Source organism: Oreochromis niloticus, linkage group LG20, assembly GCF_001858045.2.
Source record: "Oreochromis niloticus isolate F11D_XX linkage group LG20, O_niloticus_UMD_NMBU, whole genome shotgun sequence".
NCBI lineage: Eukaryota > Metazoa > Chordata > Actinopteri > Cichliformes > Cichlidae > Oreochromis > Oreochromis niloticus.
Genome location: NC_031984.2, coordinates 7,790,467 through 7,812,072, shown reverse-complemented (window position 1 = coordinate 7,812,072; position 21,606 = coordinate 7,790,467). Strand labels below are relative to the sequence as shown.

The 21,606-nt window shown below is 37.9% G+C and overlaps 1 protein-coding gene across 3 annotated transcripts; it reads left to right on the top strand.

Moving 5' to 3' along the window:
- Positions 1 to 2,762: 2,762 nt before the first annotated feature.
- cbln4 (cerebellin 4 precursor) lies at positions 2,763 to 8,380 on the top strand. Of its 3 annotated transcripts, none has more exons than XM_005448390.4 (4): positions 2,763 to 2,943; positions 3,448 to 3,843; positions 5,142 to 5,258; positions 8,168 to 8,380. In XM_005448390.4, exons 2-4 carry the CDS (start codon positions 3,577 to 3,579, stop codon positions 8,363 to 8,365), a joined length of 582 nt encoding a protein of 193 aa, XP_005448447.1. In that variant the 5' UTR covers positions 2,763 to 2,943; positions 3,448 to 3,576; the 3' UTR covers positions 8,366 to 8,380. The 3 variants fall into 3 exon arrangements, with proteins under 3 accessions (XP_005448447.1, XP_003439026.1, XP_025757748.1); XM_003438978.5 differs by lacking the exon at positions 2,763 to 2,943 and adding an exon at positions 2,969 to 3,323; XM_025901963.1 differs by lacking the exon at positions 2,763 to 2,943 and having other exon boundaries at positions 2,969 to 3,843.
- The last annotated feature ends 13,226 nt before the right edge of the window (positions 8,381 to 21,606 follow it).

Here is a 21,606-nt window from a genome sequence, read left to right as displayed (position 1 = left end):
ACCAACCATCTGCGTGTCCTCCTGCACTACATCTTCTGTGTAATCTGCCTTTATCTAATCATCCTTTATCTAATATATGCACTGCCCATCTCAGCTTTTCCTTTAACTTTGTTTCCAAACTGCTTAACCTGAGCTGACCCTCTGACATACTCATTTCCAATCCTGTTCGTCCATTGGTCATTCCCAATGAAAATCTTATGTTAACCTTTTAAAACGTAAACCTGCCAGAAATCTTTAATTTTTTGATAATGGAGTGTTTGTTGAACCTTTAGACAAAATATATTAAAAAATATATCAAATTTTAATCTGCATATATGAGTTTTACATTAACCATATTTTTGCAATTTAGTCATTAAAAATTTGTCATGCAATTTATATCATTTTTTGATGATGCAGAAGTCTCAAAAACTCACAAAAACACATGTATCAAATACCATATGTTTGGCTTTAAAGGGTTAATCTGCTTGAATTAAAGCTGAAAGTATCCACTTTCATCAAGTCTTTATTTTTTGAGAACAAAATAAAGACCCATTACTTTAAATTAAAATTACAGAAAGATTAAATTAAATAAAAAAATATGGCACCTAGGCAGCTGATCCGTCTCTGACAGCGTTATACGTTCAGTATTTGTATTATTATTAATAATAGTTTGGGGAGAAAGTAGCATGAAATGGGATTTTTACAACATTCACATGCACAGATGTACTTTGAATATTTAGCTCACTGAAGCTTGACTATACACAGCACATTCTCTGACTTTATGCTGATCATTTGTATCTGCAGTTGCTTTTTTCATAATTTCTATAAAAAGATATCTGCATACAAATATTTAGAACTGAGCAACGAAGTACAGAAAGATTTCTGGTTTCTGTTTATACTCTGAGTTGACAAAACATGTTTAAGAAGGCAAATGAAGCTTTATTTTAATAAGTGCTTTTTTCATAATGTATCTACATTTGTTAACAGTGACTGTTGGTTAAAACACGAATCATTTGCCCAAATATCCGCTGATAGACCGGAAGCCCTGAAATATTGGACAATGCCTCCAGAGGCCAAACGATGTTTTCTTCATAATATGATGCACTGGAGTTGTATTTCACAGCTCTTTATTAAAATTTTCATCATGCTAAAGTAACCCGAAGCTCCTTTTAGTTCATAAATTCACTTCAGGTATTAATGGCTGAAGTTGGAGTCTCGGGCCTGTCAACAGAAAATCTGGACAACTTTGCTGCCTAGTGAAAAATTTCAAAGGAAAGTGGTTCTTAGCACATTACAAGCCATCCTCTCCCAGCTCTGCAAACTCCATTGCCATGGAAACATATTGACATGCACGACATTTGGCACGCAACCATTTGTCAGAGCTTGGTGATGACACAAATCTCACACAATGGCAGCTACTACTCAGGTTAGGGTAGTGATGTCCTCAGGTTGTCAAATGGACTGATGCCCAAAATGCCTGACAGGTAAAGACAGATTCATCTGCATTCACAGATCTACAGCTTTCAGTCCAGACAGCAAATATTTCAGTCCGTTTTCAGATTTTAAAAACACAGACGGTGTCACCATGCTCTTTTGTGTTGTAAAACTGTCCAAAACAAAACCAGATCATATTTGTTTTTCCATTTGTTCCACTAGCAGAACACATGTTATTAATATCTGCTTTTTCCATGTGCATTGCACCTGAAATCTGTCAATGACAAGCTCTCAGCATGTTCTGTTTTTAAGCAGCATTAATATGTTAAACACTTGTCACCATATTGTCTATTAGAGCGGGCTGATTTGTTTCAGGGTTCAGCTCCATTTGGTTGCTGGATGCTTGCTTGATTTTACCATTTAATCATTTTTAACAGTGCAACCTTGTGATCTCTCGTTGTTCAGCCACAAAGATCAAAAAGCGGCTTTCATAAGCGAGGATTTAATGATAACGCAAATGAAAGCCTAACACCAAATGTGCTTTTTAGAAGTCAGGCTTATTTTAGTTTAACAGCACTGTCTACAGCTTTCACTATCTAGCCATCGCTCTGTGGTATATTGCAAGGCTACTGTCTGTAATGGTCTCAACTGATTCATTTTCTGTATAGTACTTTATCCATGTAGCTAAATTAATCAGTTTGCAAAGCCTGACTTGACTTATAAACCCTCACCTCAGAAAAATTCGAAACTAACTGAAACTCTAAGCTATTTATCGTTGACTTTTAAGGTGCAGCAAGCTCAATTAAAACTGAAAGAGACAGGCCATGTAACACTTTGTAAGTCAGAGGAAGGACGTTAAAATTGATCTGCTTTTTTATGGAGAGCATATAGTGACACAAGGACAGAGGTGACGTGCTCACATCTCTAATCTCTTGTCAATATTCTCTCAGGACACTTTGGGTGTCTTGTTGATTTAATGCAGCATACAAAAACAGACAAGTACAATTTTACATCAGATGATGCTGAGTGATAAATGTATGAAGCTCAAATCCTATTATACCAAATCAAAACAGCCATTCAGCTCACAAGAGATGCAGGTAAAATTAGTGAAATTAAAGTAGAGGTTTTTAATTAGGTGTGGAATGTTTTTGCCTTCCAGATTCAGAAATGAGTTGAATTTTATTTATTTACTTATTTTAAAGCTGCAAGTAGTGAAGACAGCGCTGGATTCAAGAATGATAGCAACAACATAAAAATCCCATCAATGACTTATGTGAAAGATCATAGTATCATGAGTCAAATTCAGCCCACCTGTGCAATGAGATTATGATGAGTCACCACATTACAGTGAAACCTGCAGCCGACTGGACAGGGAGATACCAGGGAAGTGAAACTCCTGCTTGGTGACAGATGCATGTACTTCCATCACAGAGTCATTTAAAACTGTGAAATCATCAGAAATACGTTTGGGGATAATTATTTAAGGAGTTTGTTTCTGGATCAGAGGAAAGGACCGGCGGAACTATCAATGTATGTTCAGTGTCTGTTCAGTTTTCATCATTAACACGGTCATTTCTTGAATGTATACTTTGCTTTGTGGTTATTTTATGAGGAATTAGAGGAATGAAAGCTATAGGGAATTTACGCAGCGACCGTTAATTATAACTTCTAGCACACGTGCGTGCGTAAAGTGGATGGCTGGGCGCGCACACAAGCAGCATATCACTGCGGGAACAGCTGTTGTCAGACGCGTTATTTGGAGTGGGAGTGAAGGCTATGGACGATTTATCGACTGATCCCCTCTCGCACTGGATCCACCTTCCATAGAACATCTCCTACGGTCTACTTTTGTCTGATCCACGAGCTTTTATTAAAGTCTACCTGAAAATGAGACGCATAGAAAACAATCGGTGATTTTTCGTGTTTTTCAGTTTTTTTGTTTTTGTTTTTTTCTTCAAAAGAAGATTTAGACTTTAAAGGGATTCTGCTTTTTTGTTTGTGTTTCACTTGGATATGGCATATCTCTGGATCCAGTAAGAGAATTTTACAGCGTCAGACGCGTCTGCAGCGGGGGAGAGCAGTGGAGGGACACGGAAACTTGTGTGGTGCAGGAGACGGTCTCTGAATCTGCGCTGCCACAGTTGTCACAGACAGAGAAGAGCCATGGTTACTTCACTCCTACTGATGCTCAGCTGGACTGTGATCTCTGAGGTTGTGAGAGCTCAGAATGACACGGAACCGATCGTCCTGGAGGGCAAATGTCTCGTGGTCTGCGACTCTAATCCGGCAACGGACTGGAAGGCTTCATCCTCTCCGCTCGGCATCTCGGTGCGCGCCGCCAACTCCAAGGTGGCTTTCTCTGCAGTCCGGAGCAACAACCATGAGCCATCGGAAATGAGCAACAAAACAAGAATAATCTACTTCGATCAGGTTAGGACCGTTTTTTAATTTTTATTTTTTTTAATGAACAACACTAATGCCAAAAGTGGTTAAATATATATTAATATCACTTTCCAAACCTTCCCTGTCTTTTCCATAAAATTTCCAAATGAGCGAAGGTACTTGGGTCTATTGTTTTAGTACAAACATTTATCTTTAAGCGCAGTTTTGACTTTGACAGAACATGTTTGCAGCTTTAAGTATAGCTGCAGCTCAGTTTAGTTTAAAGCTGGTTTCAGTTGGCATCGGTTGGCATGTGGACACTGTTCAAGTGCACATAATCACACGCAAGCAGGTTTGAAAGTGACTGGATTATGTTTGAGGGCGGGCATCCTGCAGAGCCTGAACACGCACCCATCATTTTGCCTCAAGCTACCCCCGCCACGCACGCGCGCGCTCGACTACGCTCGCCATCCACACACATTCACCTACATAAATACACCCAAACAAATCAAGCAGCAGCGAAAACAACAAGAACTCGATTAGTCATGCATCGGTGGGCAGTGTAAGGTGTTTGTAACAGTATCACACAACTGATCCTCTGCCCTCTCATTTACATGACATTACATAACGTGATCTTTTGGTGTCATACTGCACTACCAGAGATATGATTGGTGTGGATCATGCATGCTGTTGCCATGAAAGCAACCCATGTCAAAGGTCCTGGCTGAGTCTGCATTGGTCTTAACAGGTGGAATTCAAGTGTATGAGATTCTGCAGGAGCCTTTCATGCCTACAGTGATAACCCAGTCAAGTTCACATTCCATATTATTTTAAATATTCTATGTTTATGACTGTAGGATGAAAATATCTCCTTCATATACCAGTGTGTTCATTTTGAATTGTTTTTAACATACAGAAGTAGCCAATGTTATTTCTACTGTATGTATCATATTAGAAGTAGTTTCTCAGTCACTTTAAATCTGAACAAAAGAATTTCTCTTGTTTTTTGTTGCTCCAAAGTGGAATTAATCTATAAAATCTGTTGTTGGGTTCTGGATATCATCTAGTTTACGCATCACTTGTTTTTTTGTGGAGTTGGAAATTCACTTGCCAGGTTTAGGTCTCTTGAGAAGGAAGCCTGAATTAAATGTTTTTTGAAGTGTGTCACACTCAGTTTGTGTCCGATCAGGAAAGCGACCTGGTAGCCACAACAATGAAGTGTGCTTGGCTGACTTCCTATTTAAATATTTAATCCCAAAGCCCATTTGAAATTAAAACCTTTATTGAAGTGCTGAGTATATAAACAGCTTTGTCGCATTCTTTGTTTTTTCCCCCTCCTTTCACAGGTTCTTGTGAATATAGGAAACTACTTCACATTTGAATCAGTATTTCTGTCCCCGAGGAAAGGAGTCTACAGTTTTAACTTCCACGTGATTAAAGTGTACCAGAGCCAAACCATACAGGTATCATTTTATGTTCATTTCACACATCTGTGCAGTTGACTGAATTGTAAAACCCCATTGGAACAAAATATCTTTCTCTGGGACAATAAAGAAATTATTTGTGAAGGGAAGAACATCTTACTTCTGGAAATAGGAAAACAATGAATTGCATTATTATTCCAACTTATTATTCGGACACTACCACTGACTCCAAATCCCATCACACAAAATCGCAATAGAAAAGCATTGGCACCAACTAATACTACGAACAACTACTAATGAAGGCAAGGTGGACCTAAAATTCAGCTTCATTGTTTACCCAGAATATTCTAAGATAATTATTTATTTAATATATTTTTGCATGTAATCTGCAATAGAAAACATTCAGTTACATTTAAAAAAAAATGCTGTCTCATTATCAAAACCTCACTGATTAGATTAATTGTTTTATTCCATGAATCACCACCACTGCATTTCCACACCCACACACATTAAACAAAAAGCACAAACACCTCATACTGATATGACTTGAAAAAATGTGTTAGGTTAAAGGTTTGAATAAACCTGCTTGATGCCAAGGTTATATTTTCAGTGACTAATTAACAAGAATTTCATTTGAATTTAAAATGACCATGTTGAAATTAAATGGCTTACAATACAATTACCTCTGCAAATATTTAATTGTACAAATGCCAAAGTTCATCCGCCTTGAAAAGAATATTAAGTAGCTAAAGTAAAAAAAAAATGAACTAGTAAGGTAACGCACAGTAGTTGGTGATATGCATCAATGCTGCTCTCGGTTTTCTCAGATACACGTGCTACATCCCCATGTCAGTGCATTTGTATCATTAGTATCAGGAGCCTTTGTATTGCATCAGTTTGAAGCTTCTTAATAAGTAATTTGCTGTCAAATTCTGATTTTAGGTTAATCTGGATCACACTATCTCACCTAGTGATTCCTCCATTAAAGTATTATGATGGAGAGAGATTTTATCCCCATCAGCACACATGATTTTCTTTGGTGCAATAACAATTTTGCTTTTTTGGAGGATTCTGATAGGCGAAATTCATGTGTCTATGAGCACATCTGTAACCAATTTGCTTGATGTTCCTTTGCCCCCAGAGATGCTGCTTAGAAAAGAAAACAGGAAACTAGTGCAGCATTTCTTCCCCTTACAATTTTGGTTGTTTGAGAGTTAATAACACCCGAGTTTGCATTACTGGCAAGCCAGCGTTCTTGTGAAAGCAAAAGAAAGATTAATGTTGCTAAAAGTTTTGTTTTTCTAATTTAAACATTTTTAATGTTTTACTCCTTTATTTCATTACTTTGAAGAGTAAATGTCTCTTTTTGAGTTTTGGGTGGGGTATTTGATACATTTTACTTTTTCAATAGAGCACTAAAGAGAATTTTTCTTATATAAAATGCTTTGCCAGTTGTCAGTGTATGGATGAATGGTAACGTCAGAATAGTCAGTAAGTCAATAAGTCAGAATAATATGATGTTAATTCTGGCTCTCTGATGCCTCATTCAATAAGTCTTCCACTCCAATAGAGTGACAACAGTGAGCAACAGTAGCAAGTCTTACCTTGGAAATGAAGTCTACTGATCATCAACTAGCGCAAAACAGACTACACTAAATTGTAGCTAGCTAGCAGACTGTAGCATCCTTGGTTATTGAAACTGTTGCTTGAAAACTTCCTCACAAAATAACTAGCCAGCGTTTACATTTAGGTGCAAACGCTAGTTAGCTAGCTTCTAAAATGATCTCGTCACTTAACAAATTCATTTTTTAATCAGGTTCATGATGCTAACTTGTACATTATATTAAAGCTGTGCAATATTGCGTTGATACAAAGCACAGATAAGCTATACAGATAAAAGTATTGGACCACACCTCTTAATAATGCTTGGACTGCCATTGTCATAAGTGTAACAAACACCTAGCCATGCAGTTTGCCTTTACAAACATTTGCCAAAGAATGAGTCGTTCTAAAGAATTCACTGAATTTGAATACTGCGATAGGATGCCACTGTTGAAAAAGGTCAGTTTGTGAAAAAATTTCCCTCCAAGATATTCCACAATCAGCTTTAAGTGGCATTATTAAAAAGTGGAAGCATTTAGGAATCACAGCAAACCATTTAAATGACTGAGTACTGATGGTCCGTAAAAGCCCCCAACACACTGACTCAGTAACTGAGAATGGAATTAAAATCTGCCGGGAGCTTCATGGCATGGTTTTCCAGGGCTGAGCCGCTCCTGTAGGTGTGATATGTAGGTAGCCCTCTAATCTCACTAATCAGCATATATCTGCCATAATTAGCATCTTCATATTTAAAGACGATAGACCACAGACAATCAATGACATTCAGTGGCACTGAGTGAAAATTGGTGAAAGAACTGGTGTCAGTGCAAAGCAGACCAGTACAAAGCTAAACGGCTTTGAATAAAGTTAACTTTATTTAACTTTGCAACAGTTCCTTGATGGTTGCAGCAACTACCATTAACACAAAAATGATACTGCTGATTGACACATGACGAGGTGCTAAAAATGTTAGAGGATGAAGCGATCCAAAAAGTGAAGTGCTCCTAAAGTCAATTTTGCACTGTTTGTTAGCCACCGTAGCTACCTTATACAACACATGCAGACATAATCTCATGTACGTCTGACTGTTGCCTTTAAAAAATACTCAATTTGAAAACTCACTGCTCCAAAAGGGGTTAAAAAAAGGAGAAAAGACTTTATATTCCTCCCTCTTCCACACAGTAAGTGCACTTAAGTGTTTGTATAGTGGGTTTAACATTACTGTCTCCATGTAAGAGGTCAAGTAACATAATTACAAATAAGAAATAAACTATGCTGACCCACATCTTAGATTCCTTTTTTCCTGCTGTACTCTTGCTAATTGTTACTTCTGTTGGATCATCCAGGTGAACTTGATGTTGAATGGGAAACCAGTCATCTCTGCCTTTGCGGGTGACAAAGATGTAACTCGCGAGGCAGCCACTAATGGAGTTCTGCTCTATCTTGAAAAAGAGGACAAAGTCTACCTTAAGCTGGAGAAAGGAAACCTAGTTGGTGGATGGCAATACTCAACATTTTCTGGCTTTCTTGTGTTCCCTCTGTAAAAAAAAAAAAAAAAAGAAAAGAAAAGAAAAAAAGAAAAGAAGATTGTAAGCTTACTGACTTCTTCATAATGTGTTGTCACAGTATAATCAAAACATTGCTGCTGCATCAGTTGGGTCTTGCCAAAATGTTGAAAAATGATAGATGGAAATGGATCCCAACATAGAGAGGAAAATAAGACTTTGGAAATGGTTCACGTTCGCTGGAATTGCTGTGTCCCCGTCCAGATGAAAGAGAGACTTGAAATGTTCCCTATCGCTACTGTATGTTCCTGTCACTCAAGCAGCCTCAGAGAGGAACACTAAAACATCTCAAAAGTACTTTTCAGACTTTCACTTGTCGGAATATGTTTAGCATACTGATGTTTTTTCCCATGACAACGGTTGCATTCAAAGACATCTGCCTTTTGAGAGTAAACCGTATGCCTGTTACCTGTGTAGCTTGTCATCAACCAAGTATTTGTATTGCTAAGTAATGGGGAATGTCTTTTCTGGAGCTAATTGTTCCAGGATACGTGAGGGATAGCAGTAATGTAGGTCACTGATTGCCTAAAACAATGCTATTGGAAATTCCTTAATGAAACAAAGTAATTTAAAATTGATTTAAAAATTGTTAACTTGGCCACAAGACACATCACATCGTAGGCTTAACCTTCAGAATTTTGCTAAACGAGGCACACGAAAACAGAAAATTACCATGAAGAGAAAAAGATCAAATGATCCACAAAGACATGCAGCTAAACCACAGTAGCACAAAAAGATGCAAAATGACCACAAAACATACAAATAGACAAAAACAAACTGATTGAAAGGACACACAAAGAAAACGTGAGGAGTCTGCTTTCAGTCGGTTCTCATTCCTGGCACGTTGACGCTCAAGTTTTGAGATAAGTACAGGGTGTCCTTTGGTGTAGTGACGCATCAGGTCACAGGGGCCTGTGTAAAAGTGAAACCATGATCTTTTTCTGTACCTAACCGAGTTTTGGTACCTAAACTTAATCGATCAACAAGCGAAAACAGAATAAAACAAACCTCTCATTTGGAACAGTCATGTCAGTGAAATATGATTCATGCCAACTGTTTTAATAGGACACTTTCTTCTCCGTGTTCAATTACGCCGGGCAGTCAGTCTTATTTCAGGTAGGAATTTGGCTTTCAACCACAATGAAAGCAAGACAAATCTAATAAAACAATTCTTTTGCATTAATTTTTTGCTGTGAAGCTCTCGTTTTGTTTGGTGGTATTTTTGACCCTCTGTAGAAGCCAAAAGTTCCGTGCTGTTTATTTCAGCACAAGCTTAAATTAAGAAACGAGAGCTTTTAGTCAACAATATCTACTTGGAAGAAGTAAAAGTCCTTAAAGGTTTCTTTAGGTGAGTCAGCAGAAGGACCATTAATGGTTGCCTTCAGCTGCTTTTGTCTCCAAGGCTCTCTCAACCAATCTGCTTTCAGCAGTGTGCAGCCGAGGTGGCGGTTGATTGCTTCAGCTTTCCATCACTCTTCCTGTGATTACCGCGCAGATCTCAGAAGGCGCAGAAATCCTCTGCTGCCTGGGCCTTTTGTTGTGCCCTGTGTGTAACTTCTTATATCTTGTGATGGAAGCTTCTGGCCGGTTGCCTTTACAAGAAAGGCTTTATGGTCAAAAACACTCCTTATTCTGTCCTGTAGGAGATCCTGGTATCCCGAACCAACTCTATGCCTTTATTTTTTTGTCTTTTATTTGAATTTTAAATAAAGGACTATTTTTTTTTTAGGTAAATGCATGATGTTTGTTAAGTTGACCATGCTAAATAGTCAAGATAACAATCACGATCATGGATTGTAGCATAATCAAGCAGTACAGTTTTTCCTCATCCAATGCGTCAAGGCACCACTGCTAACCCAGAGTTAGTGGAGAACCAAAGCAGAGCAAAAAGCAAGAAAGATGGTAGACTTAAATTTATCTAGGGACTAGTGCTGCTCTCGATTTGCTTAATTGTTTAATTAATAGGCAACTGTGTGCCAAAAAGCTCACAAAATCAACTACGATAACGACATAGGTCAGTGTTATGTTTACAGTGTGTTCGTTTTTCTGCCCAGGGGGCAAAAAAAATAGAAAAATAGAAAAAAAAGAAAAAGAAATTAGATACTGCAGTGAGGGAAAGATTATGGCTTTGGTCAAATGTGAATAAAGTAAATCGTGCTTCATGTCTCTGTTGCCTTTTTCTATCGTGAACAAAGACCATAATCTCTCCCTGACCTTAACCAAATGCTGAGTGCCTCAACACAACCATGGAAAGTGTTAAGAATGAATCCGTGGCGACGGCAGATATTGTACTGTAAGAGCGCATAGTACTCGAAAACAAATATGTTTCTGAGCCTGCAGATAATTGGATTTGTGTTCAAATGCACTCGTTCAAAATTCAAAGCTTAAAAAACAAAATTCCTACATGTGCTCTCCTAATAGATCTTACACAAGTCAACTGGTTTATGGACCTTAATAAAGTTTAATGGGCATCTGAGAACCTTAATTAGTTAACATGCTGATAATAAACAGATTCCTGTCACAGTCTGTGAGCATAAGCCGTTTCCACTGGGTGGCCTGGGATAACTGATGAATTAATAAACTCCTTAATTGTTACTCTCCAGCTCAATGTGCTCTTACAGTATATAACGGTTCCCCTCTTCATCTCTACAGTAGTTACAGCCCTTGCTGCAGTGTGTGCTGCTGGTGCAGTGTGCATCTGCATTGTTAAAAATCAACCCTAGGAGAGCCTATTTCCATCATTATTTCGCCCTGAAATGAAAAGCTACACCCTCATCAGCTTGAGCCTCTCTGAAGTGTTCTAGATGTTCACTTTCACTCTTCGAGCGTACGTTCCTGCCTGTTGGTTGTTCACGTATTATTTGTCAGTGATTGATAACTTTCCCTTGGCATCACTGTCACATTTTGTAACCAGAAAGGGAACATTGAAGAGGATGATTTTTCATCTTTCAGTTAAAGCTAAGAATGAAAAAAAAATAAATGTTCAGCTCAACAAGGCTCCCGAAAATTGACAGTTACAGTTGTGTCACACTTCATGCTGACAGCTGCACAAGAAAATAATGCCGAAATTAATACTGCAAATATATTCACCCAGAGAGTTCTGTTTAAAAGTTTTTTAAAAGTACAAGACTGGCAGCATTTATTAAATTCCACTATGTATATTTATTTTGCTGAATTGAAATAATATTTCTGGTGTCTAAATTACATTTGTGTTTGCTCACATTGGTGGAATCATAATGACTGTGGAAGCTGGACTGTGCCCCTGAAATGCTTAAAGCTTCACCTAGTAATAATTTTACTCCTTAATTTTGTATTTGAACATATAAATGTAAATCTATGGGTTCAAAAGTTTTATCCTGATCATTATTTTTTTTAATCAATGTATTAATTGTATACATTAATGTATAATTAATGTATTGACGAATCTGCCGTTAAATAACAAATAAAAATTGTGGGTTTTTTTTTAAAAAATACGTGGCTTTATTAAGTAATTTTTTTTCAAAAACTGGAAAAATCTGAGTTTCTGCTGCTGTTGCTTGTGATGGAGTGCTGCTTTAAGAAGTCCAAATCTATGGATGTGACGGAAACACAGAAAATAAGAACAGTAATAGCACTCACTGTGTATATAAGATGTGATATTGCCCATTTGTTTGTAAAGCGCTTTTGTGAAGCGTGAAGATGAGCGTGTCACATTTGCAGTTTTTACTTCTGTAAACCTGACGTAATTGCTCTGACAGAGAAACTAAGGCACTCTGTATGCTCATAGGCATATGATTTATCATAATGTAAAAAATATAAAACTTCCTGTTGTATTCATATGACTTGAAACTAGTGAGTCCATAAACCCATCAGGAAAGTGGACAGTGGCAGTGAGAGCTCTTTCCCATAGACTTCTGTAGAACCTGGTTGTTCTTTTGCTTTGACAAGAATCACCCCTATCTCACCATTACAAAGGATGCAGGCTTAAGACACAGCTACACTGGTTTCACTTTTCAACCATGAGTTATGTCCATCATTTATAAACAGTATATGTGAAAAAAGTATAAAAGAAACCTATGTCAATATTGGCTAAGCTTTTAACATCCGTCCATAGAGTCACAAAGGAACTGGAGCTTATCCCAGCTGTTGAGCTGTTGCTGGTGAGAGGCAGGGTACAACACGAACAGGTCGCCACTCTACAGTCAATTGAAAATAACCTAAATTATTCGAAATTTCCTCACAGTCTTTGGACTGTGGAACCCTAACAGGCGCAGGTAGAACATGCAAACGCCAGAAAAGCCCCAGATATGTTCAATCCCAGGACTTTCCTGCTATAAGGTAACACTGCTAACCACCACACCACCATGCCGCTCACACTTTTAATAACGGATAAAAAACTGCACACATTAAATTTTCAAAATTTCATGAATTTTCATCTAACCTGTGCCAGACTGCATAAATACAACATTGTGTGCAATTACTTATTTAGTTTACATGCTTATTTCAGTATGGTATAATAGACTGTACTCATTCTGATACGACCCATTAGTTTCTGAATTCCCATTCCCATGAAAGTTTTCACCATCACCCTCTTGATATTTTTTTAAGGAGTGAGTTTAACTGTGAAAACTGCATACTTATTGGTTAATGACTTGTCAGTCACACTGGTGGCCATTAAACATGAATGCAGGTTTAAAGAACTCTTTCACTGGCTACACGTAAAACCAGAAAGCTAAATCCATCCCTACTTTTACAAAACTAAACTATCTCAATATATTTAAATACATTCCACAGATGGATTAATATATAAGTAACAAAAAAGCAGTTGGATGTGGCGCGGTGGTTGGCATCTCACACACTGTGGTTGAAACTAATTTTGGACATACTGTGACATCTGAAAACCTGAAGATCATGCTTTTTTTCCAGGTAAGACAGGCATGCTAATTTGTGCAGCTTGCATCAGAGTAATTTGGATAAGTAGCTCAAAAACTGGAGGGACAAGTAATGTTGCATGTGAAATACGTGTCTGTGAAGAACAGCAAAGATCAGGTCAGATTAGTAATCAGAAATCTCTCTTCATTCTTGTTGCTCTTCAGCAAAAAAAAAAATTATTTTTCCTCTTATTAAAGGCGGACACTTCTTTTGTATCTGCACAGAATTTTCTTGCATGACAAATGCAATTCACGTTTTTTCATGTGTTTTGAAAGTATTTTACTTTGTCGTTTACCACAAACAGAGCAGTATTGCATTTTTCTGTTCATTCATTCTTGGCAGAAATAGGCTGTCATGTGAATGAATTGCTAGGTGATGATGGCATTTTCTTCATCCTCTGAAACAAGAAAAGCAAAAATGTTGATTCATGTGTGGTTGCCTTTTCTATAGGCTATAATGGCTTTTCCCTCTCAGAGCCAACTCACACACGTAAAATATGATTTTATACATTTCAAAGAACTTAAAACGATGTGAGGTAGGCCAGGGTTATTCACTTCAACCAACGATGTGTAAAAGTTGAGCTCAGGAAAATGTCCTAAATCAAAGAGGAATAAAGGAATATTCTAACTCAGGCTCTGTGGAAACTATTAGACTATCTCTATATAGTCTAATAGTTTCCACATAGCTGTTTTTATAAAATGAAATTTTTGTTTTTTCCCTGTTTTATTGGATGGCAAATGCAGTGTGGCATTTAAAGCACAAGGAATGGTGTAAACATGCTATGAAACAACCACAGGGGGGTTTAAAATTGTAATTTTTAAGCGATTCTCAAATGATGTGAACAACAGCCTATGAGAGAATGATATTTTGGAAATTAATGACACAGTAGAGACAAAATTTCTTTCAAGTACAACTTCAGAGGGAAAAGGCTGACCTGATGAATTAGACCAAAACAAAGAAGATTATATATCACCACTCTGAGATAACACGCATATTCATTAAATAGCTCTAAGTCAGTAATCTGACATGCGTTAGATTGTCAGCCAGTGTTGTTTGGTGCAGGAAATACTGTGCAGCTATATCTCTATGAACAGCAAACCGTTTGAGTTGAAAGAAGATGTGCAAGTCGTGTCATTTGTAATTGTTATGTCGTATGAGTAATGAACAAACACAGGTTTCAGTGGCCTTTTATCTAACGTGCATTTATTTGAAATTCAAGCAGTGGTAAACATGTTGAATCCTGCTCTCTAACGTTTGTGTTACGTGTTGAAACAACAATAATACCTTGTGTTAATGAATCTGATCCCAAAATCATTTGCAGAGAGATTATCTGCCACTGCAGCTTGATTTGTTTCCGACTGTGTTCAGGCTCTCAGATTGACTGTTTACTAGATAAGAAATATCCTGCCACAGAGTCAATTTTAGGTAAACTGCATATGTCTCGAATTACGTGAATTTCATTAAACAGCAGGCAGAAGGCCATCCTGAGAACTTTACACTCCAAATCCACTCCAAATGGTAATTTTATGTTTGTGTAGCTGTGGGACAAAACTGCTGCAGAAAAGAGGATTTAAGGAACACAGGTTGTTGCTTTGCTCAAAGCTATGGTGGCAGGTGTGCTGTGTTGAATTTCAAACCTAATTCTGACCTTTACCGGCATTTCAGAGGACAATATTGAGATGTGATTGAATATACTGTCTCTAAATAGTGTAGCACTTTAAGAAGATTGTTTTCTGCACTTGGGCTTAGATATGCAGAGCACTATTCACTTTGATTGTATCCAATGGGACACATAACCCCTGAACTGAATTATAACTCAGCATTAACCCGAGTAAAACAAAACACGAGCCTCTTCTAAACGTAAAAAACTCATCAGAGGTGTGAGAAAACCTTTAAAAAAAACAGTATTTTTCATAGTATTTTTCCAGTACAGGTCTTTTTTCATAGCTTCACACAATAACAAAAAAACGGTGCACATTTTAAACATTTATGTATGCTACTCTAAGATTTTCTTCCTTATTGAGCATCAAAGTAAAGCAAAGTGCAGACATTGCAAAAGACCTTTAGTTCCTTCTTCTATACTGCCCAGCGCATTTTTCTTCTTTTACGTTCTACAAGCATTCAATTGACAGTTTGTTTAATGCTCCTCCTGGACACAGCTTTCACCAGGCATAGAAAACAATGCGCATGGCCTATAACAAGGAGCAGCATATACTTGTTATATGAGGAGTTTGGAGAGCATATGGGAAAACTGGCTCTTAATTTCTATTTTTACGCCCATGCCCATCTTAGCAGAAGAAAGCATAGTTTTCAAATGGCTAAGTCATGGCCCAATTGCATTACTTTGTCGATATACAAGTCTACAAGTATAGACTTTAGAATTGTGATAGCAACTCTGTCATGTGCTTTATTTAATTGGGACAGCAGTACCAAGTGATACGTTCCCCGCATAAATGAAACATAGCATCTTGACCACTGAAAGTACTTCACATTACAAGCTGCATCATCTGATTCACACCCTGATTCCTTCTGAACATTTTAAATGCGTTCCAACTTAGAGTCGCAGTTATGGAGCAGAAGGCGAGGACTCATGAAAAACCTTGAAGGCATAGGGAGAACGTGCCATGTGTACACAGAAAGACCCGGAAAAGACTGGACCCAGAACCTTCTTATTGTAAGCCAACACAGCCTAGGGCTGCACCACCGTGCCTCCCAAGTATGTTTTTAGAAACAAAGCACATTCAAATTTTATTTTACTTGACATACTTACACTGTGCTAATGGAAACACTTAGTCTGACCTGTAAAACCAAAAACAATATTCTTACTGGTTACATAGCAAACTAAATTTTAGCCTCTGCATGGATATGTGGCTCTTTGATGTCATGACTGAGACACCTTATCAATATTTTAAAAAGTCATCTCATCAGCAGTTGAAATTTGAAATGTCCACATCTAGTTTTTTAAGAGACTTAAATGCTGTTAAATATGCCTCCATTGTGAAATTAAATTACATGGTAAGGGGCTTAGCAGACAGTCAGTTAGCATATTCTTGATGCCAGAGACTCAAATGAAATATATGTACGTTTCTTTTTCTTTTGAAGGTGACTTTTCTGTCCTTGAACCTTCAAGACACAGTATGACAGTACAGCGGTATGACGTTAGGCTTAAAACATGTTACATACATTTACATGGTGGCAGTTGCTTTCTCTTTGGGTTACATCCTTGACTGAATCCAAAAAAGAACAATCCCAATGGTGTTTTTTAAAAAAGTGTTAATTCCTTATAATCTTCTCCTCTCTATGACTGGAGGCATCACTCAGTTCTTGAATAAGTAAACAGCTTTGGAGATAAGACAGCTACGTGCTTCAGGTAGCAAGAGATGAAGATGAGGGTTACATGAGTCATGAGTAGTATCTGAATCTTTGTGCTGTCTGACTCAATTTGTTGCCACATGAAGGGGGGTGAATACAATAGCAGGAATAAAGAAACTTGTTAATGCAATCCCATTCAACTGCTCTACAATAAACACTACCTTTGAGAATCTCATTCATTTGAGAATATAAGAGTAGACATGCCCACCTTCCCCTGGATTGTCAACTACCTGACAGGCTGTGGGTTGTCTGACTAGGAAGAGCTCTGTCTGATTGAGAAAGTGAGCAATAAAGATCTCTACAGAGCACACAGTGTGCTGTGCCCATCCCCGTTCACCTTTTATACCTCAGACTTTTAGTGTTACTCAGGGCCATGCTATTTGCAGAAGGTTCTCTGATGGCTCTTTAGTGGTAGGATGCATAAGTGTGGGAGGGTTCGGAGGTGGAGTACAGGGCACTAGTAGTGGATGATTTTGAGGAGTGGTCTGGGAAAAATCGTCTGCTCTGAACGTGGATAAGACCAGGGAGAGGGTGATTGACTTCAGAAGGAAAAGGATGTCTACAAAGCCTTTGTGTATTTTGGGAGGCGATGTTAATGTGGCGAAGGACTACAAGTACCTAGGCATCCACTTTAACAACAGATGGAAGTGTAAGAACACTGAAGCTGTGAGGCAGTGGTGTCAAACATATGACCCAGACATCAGAAACAACCCACAAAAAAAGGTTGTATCCTGCCTTGGATGATTTCTTTTTAAATTTTTTAATGAAATGCACTGCTGTTTATTTTGTGGTGAAACTAGTTTCCCTGTGAAAATATCTGAAAAGTTAAAAGTACTAATACATGCCGCTGCTACCCCATTGTTTGGTCTGTGATAATATATCAAGCATAGCTCAAGTTTGGTGGATCTAAATTAGATGTTAGTGTCATGACTTGAAATTATATACTGCCTCTATAAGATGTTATATGTGCATAAATGCTACAAATGGGTCACTTTAGGTGGTTGCCAGGCAACATGATGACATGATAAAATCTGATATTGATACCTTCAACATTCTTTTTTTTTTTAATCTAAAGAACAGAGGAGTTTGGTTTTACTGGTCTGGCCCAGTAAAAAAAAAAGGCAGTATAGAAAAGATATCAACTTAAATTAACTTAGTGTGGTATTAACACACCAATTTGTTAAGAAACTGAGATCTACATGTGTAGAAAAATTGTAAAGTGTTTGATTTTGCGTGACCAGTGGAGTTTAGTTTCCTGCAGTCATCTGGGGAAGCAGCATCAGAGCCGGCGACACCAACAGACTTAAGAAACTGATCAAGAAGGCTGTCTTTTTGATGACTCAAAGCCAGATGCATTTACAGTTGTGGCGGAGAAGGACACTAACAAGCTGTTATCCATCGCGGATAATCCTAAAAAACCTTATCCACTGCTTACGGCGAAGCACAGCTCAGTACAGCTAAAGACGTGTCAGAGAGAGAATATGTAGTACTCAGATTTATAGTTTCTGTTTTAAAAGAAAACTATTCAACCTCTGATTTATTGTCAAGCTTATGACGCTATTGCATTTCGTGCACTATTATTTAAGAAAACAAATGGATGGACTGCTTATTAAGCCATTTTACTATCTATGCTACAGGTATGTTATTTTATTGGGCCATCTTGCTTTTTCGAGATGCTCTGTTTTGTTAATGGTGTGGTGTTTTCTCTTCAGCTACTGTGACAGAATAATCTCCCAATATGGAGATGCAGAAAGTATGTCTGTGTCACTAAACTGTTTTTTAATGGCGTGTATTATATTGTAGAATTGTTCCTGGAGTCAAAATTACAATCCTCATTGCTTTAAAAAAAATCTAAGAAAATTCAAAGATGAAATGACCTATTCTAAAAGGAGAGAAAAAAGCCTGCAGTTTATCTCTCTGCTCAAAAATCAGCTGCAGCCAGCCAGCCTTCCAATGTTCATTGTTAGAAATGGTGCCAGGTCACTTGTGAGATTTGAAGGCTTTGATTTCCTCCTTGGTGGAGTAAAGACTCACCACCACACAGCTGTTGTCATGGCATCAGTCTGTAAAATACTTGAATGTTGTGAAGGAAAAATACCATATTACCACCTAACTTTGAAAATTAGTACATGCCAAAGTATTCTGAAGATTGTTTTTACAATTCTGCAGTAGTGAGGCAGCTTTAGCGTCACTTGAGTGATAGTAATGGTGATGGCAAACCAGATTTAAAGCAGGTATAACACACATTCATGACTAACTATGTGTTCATAAACCCACAGAGAATTACACCTGACTCTGCAGTTCCCTTAGGCTTCGCTGAGCTTTATGATGCACTTCAGTTCGTTGCTTATTTGGTTCACAACTCTGCAGATTTGGTTCACTCTTACAGCTGTCATCTGTGCCGTTCTCCCCCAATAGCAGATGGTAGCTTTTAGTGAAGAAACTCTAATATCCCACTTTGCACTACCTAACCAGCACCAGATGGCAAACAGAGATTTTGTGACCAGTCTGGTAGTCCATCGGCTATCATCTGACGATTTGGCCTCTGGGGGCAACAGCCAAAAATCTCTGGAAGGTGAACATCTTGCATGTGAGTTTTTCATTTATTTTTATTAATGCGGATAAAATTTCTTTTCTTACTCGCAAATTGTGTTGCAGCGAAAGCCAGCTAAAACGTGATTGGTGTAGACTACAAGTGGAATACAAGTGCAAAGTGCAGCCTTTATCAGAAACGCCCAATAGAAGTTCATCAAATATTACGCTTGCTAACAAGTTCAGAGATCTATTAAAATGTGTTGTGCTTATTGAGGGATTCTTTATTATAAAAAAGAGCAAAATTAACTTATTATTATAAATTACACCTGTTGATGTTCAGCAGAATAATTCTGTGATGCCTCCCTCATCTAAACAAACTACCTTAGCACTTCTTATCCTTATTTAACCTTTCATTTTTGTTTCTGTAACTCGATTATTAATGGAATCATTTCCAATTGTATCAGCTTTAGCATATTTTCCGGTACTTACTACCTTAAAATGTGGCACTGTTCAATCAAAGCATGAATGTTCGCCAGCATATTCTAATCAGATCTGCTAATCTTGGTCTTTAATACCAGTGCATTATACATTAGCCGAATCAAAGTAATGGTCATTAAATAATAACATGTTTTGCCTTCCTCAAATCCAGACAAGATATGCATGAATGTGTGTATAGAACCTCAGTCTAAACTGAGTTCCAAACAATTTCATAGGCATCAAACAAGGCTGCTGTGAAATTTGTACTTTCATGCTGTGCACATAGGCAGAATATGTGAATACTGTATGCAAATAAGCTTGGAAGAGAATTGCTAGTTTGTTGGGCTTAAAGATTGCAAAGCCACGTTTGCATGCAGTGCAATTTTTCAGAGCACCTCTGTGCCTGCAACATGTCTCATTCTGATTTCTGAATAGCAAATGAAAAGCTCATTTGGTGAGGCTCAGAGGCTGGGGTTAGGGTCACGGGGGCTTCACGGGGTAACTCAAAGTCGCTCTATATGATGAGATTTCAGTTGGTTCATTACTCACATTGCTACCTTTGTATTTCAGGCAGCTGTCAGTATCCAGTGGGACTGAGTGCTGAGGAGAGGATGCTAGATATTTTTGGCAAGGCTTTTCTCAGGAATCAGAAAGCAAGAATGGAAGAGCTAAATAACAATATGTCCATCAGTTCCAGGAGGGGTTTATGGAACTGTGAATATTTGTGAAGTCTCCATGATAATAGTTTGATTTACCAGGTCAGAGAGCAGAACATACAGAGAATTTTGTCTATATTACATTATCTGCCACTGTTCATTGCTTCTATTTCAGGCTTTACAAAGATATACAAATACATTCTTAACACATGAGACATGCTGCCTTTGTCATGGTTATATATCTATTAAATTTTCTATAAATCAGACAGAAACAAAGCAAATACCCCTGCTAAACCAGTGAAAAAAAATACATAATGTTTAGCATCTGTTTATCTAAAAAAAAAAATCTATTTTAAAAGGCTGTGAAATGCAGGTTGTGTACTGTGTGGGCTCACACAGACACCTGAATTGGAGTGGGAGTAGAGCAGCCGCGGAGGATTGTCCCCACAGAATAAATCAATATTCTGTGTTGTATTATTACATTTTGACAGTATATACACTTCACGTTTCCATATAGGCTATTTTTGAAATTATATTATAAATCTTATTGCTATATGATTTGGCTGATAGAGTTGGGAATCTCATGTTAAATACACATATAGAACGGACGATTTTGGGTAAAACAGCTCAGTCGTCTTCCGCTCGACTCGCTCTGGATGTCTTGATGATAATAACCACAGATGACATGCCCAGCTCTCAGGATATTGTACTTTTCCTCTGAATGCATTTGTGAGCAAGACAGGCCGCATTTCATAAGGAAAGAAGCTGCGCATTAATGGTAATGTGGATGCCACGACGAAGATGAATTGCCATTGTCTCTTCATCTGTCTCCTGTGAAACCCAGAACCCTTGAGGTAGGTGGGTGGTAGAAGTTGAGGTGGGGGTGAGGTGGGTACTTACTGACATGGGACTCAGTAATGACTCAAGTCAAAAGTGCATTAATGGCTTTGATGGACAATAAGACTGAAAGTTGTGAAAGGTGGTGAATACATCAGCCAGCCTGAAAAGACCAACATTCAGACAATCTGGAGATGGATATATGAGCAAATAGCAATAGCATTCAAACGATGACCTTTAAGACTACGCCGAAGCTGATCAGGATGCAGCCGAGTAAAAGTGGAGCTCGGTGTTTGTCCTTAAGCAGCCTAACAACTTTCTAAACTACAGGCCAGAGTTTAACAACTAATTTCCAATTCCTTGCGCTGCATATCATCGATGAAAACCATCTCCTGCTTGCTCAAATGACACACATTTAATCTTAAAAATGTA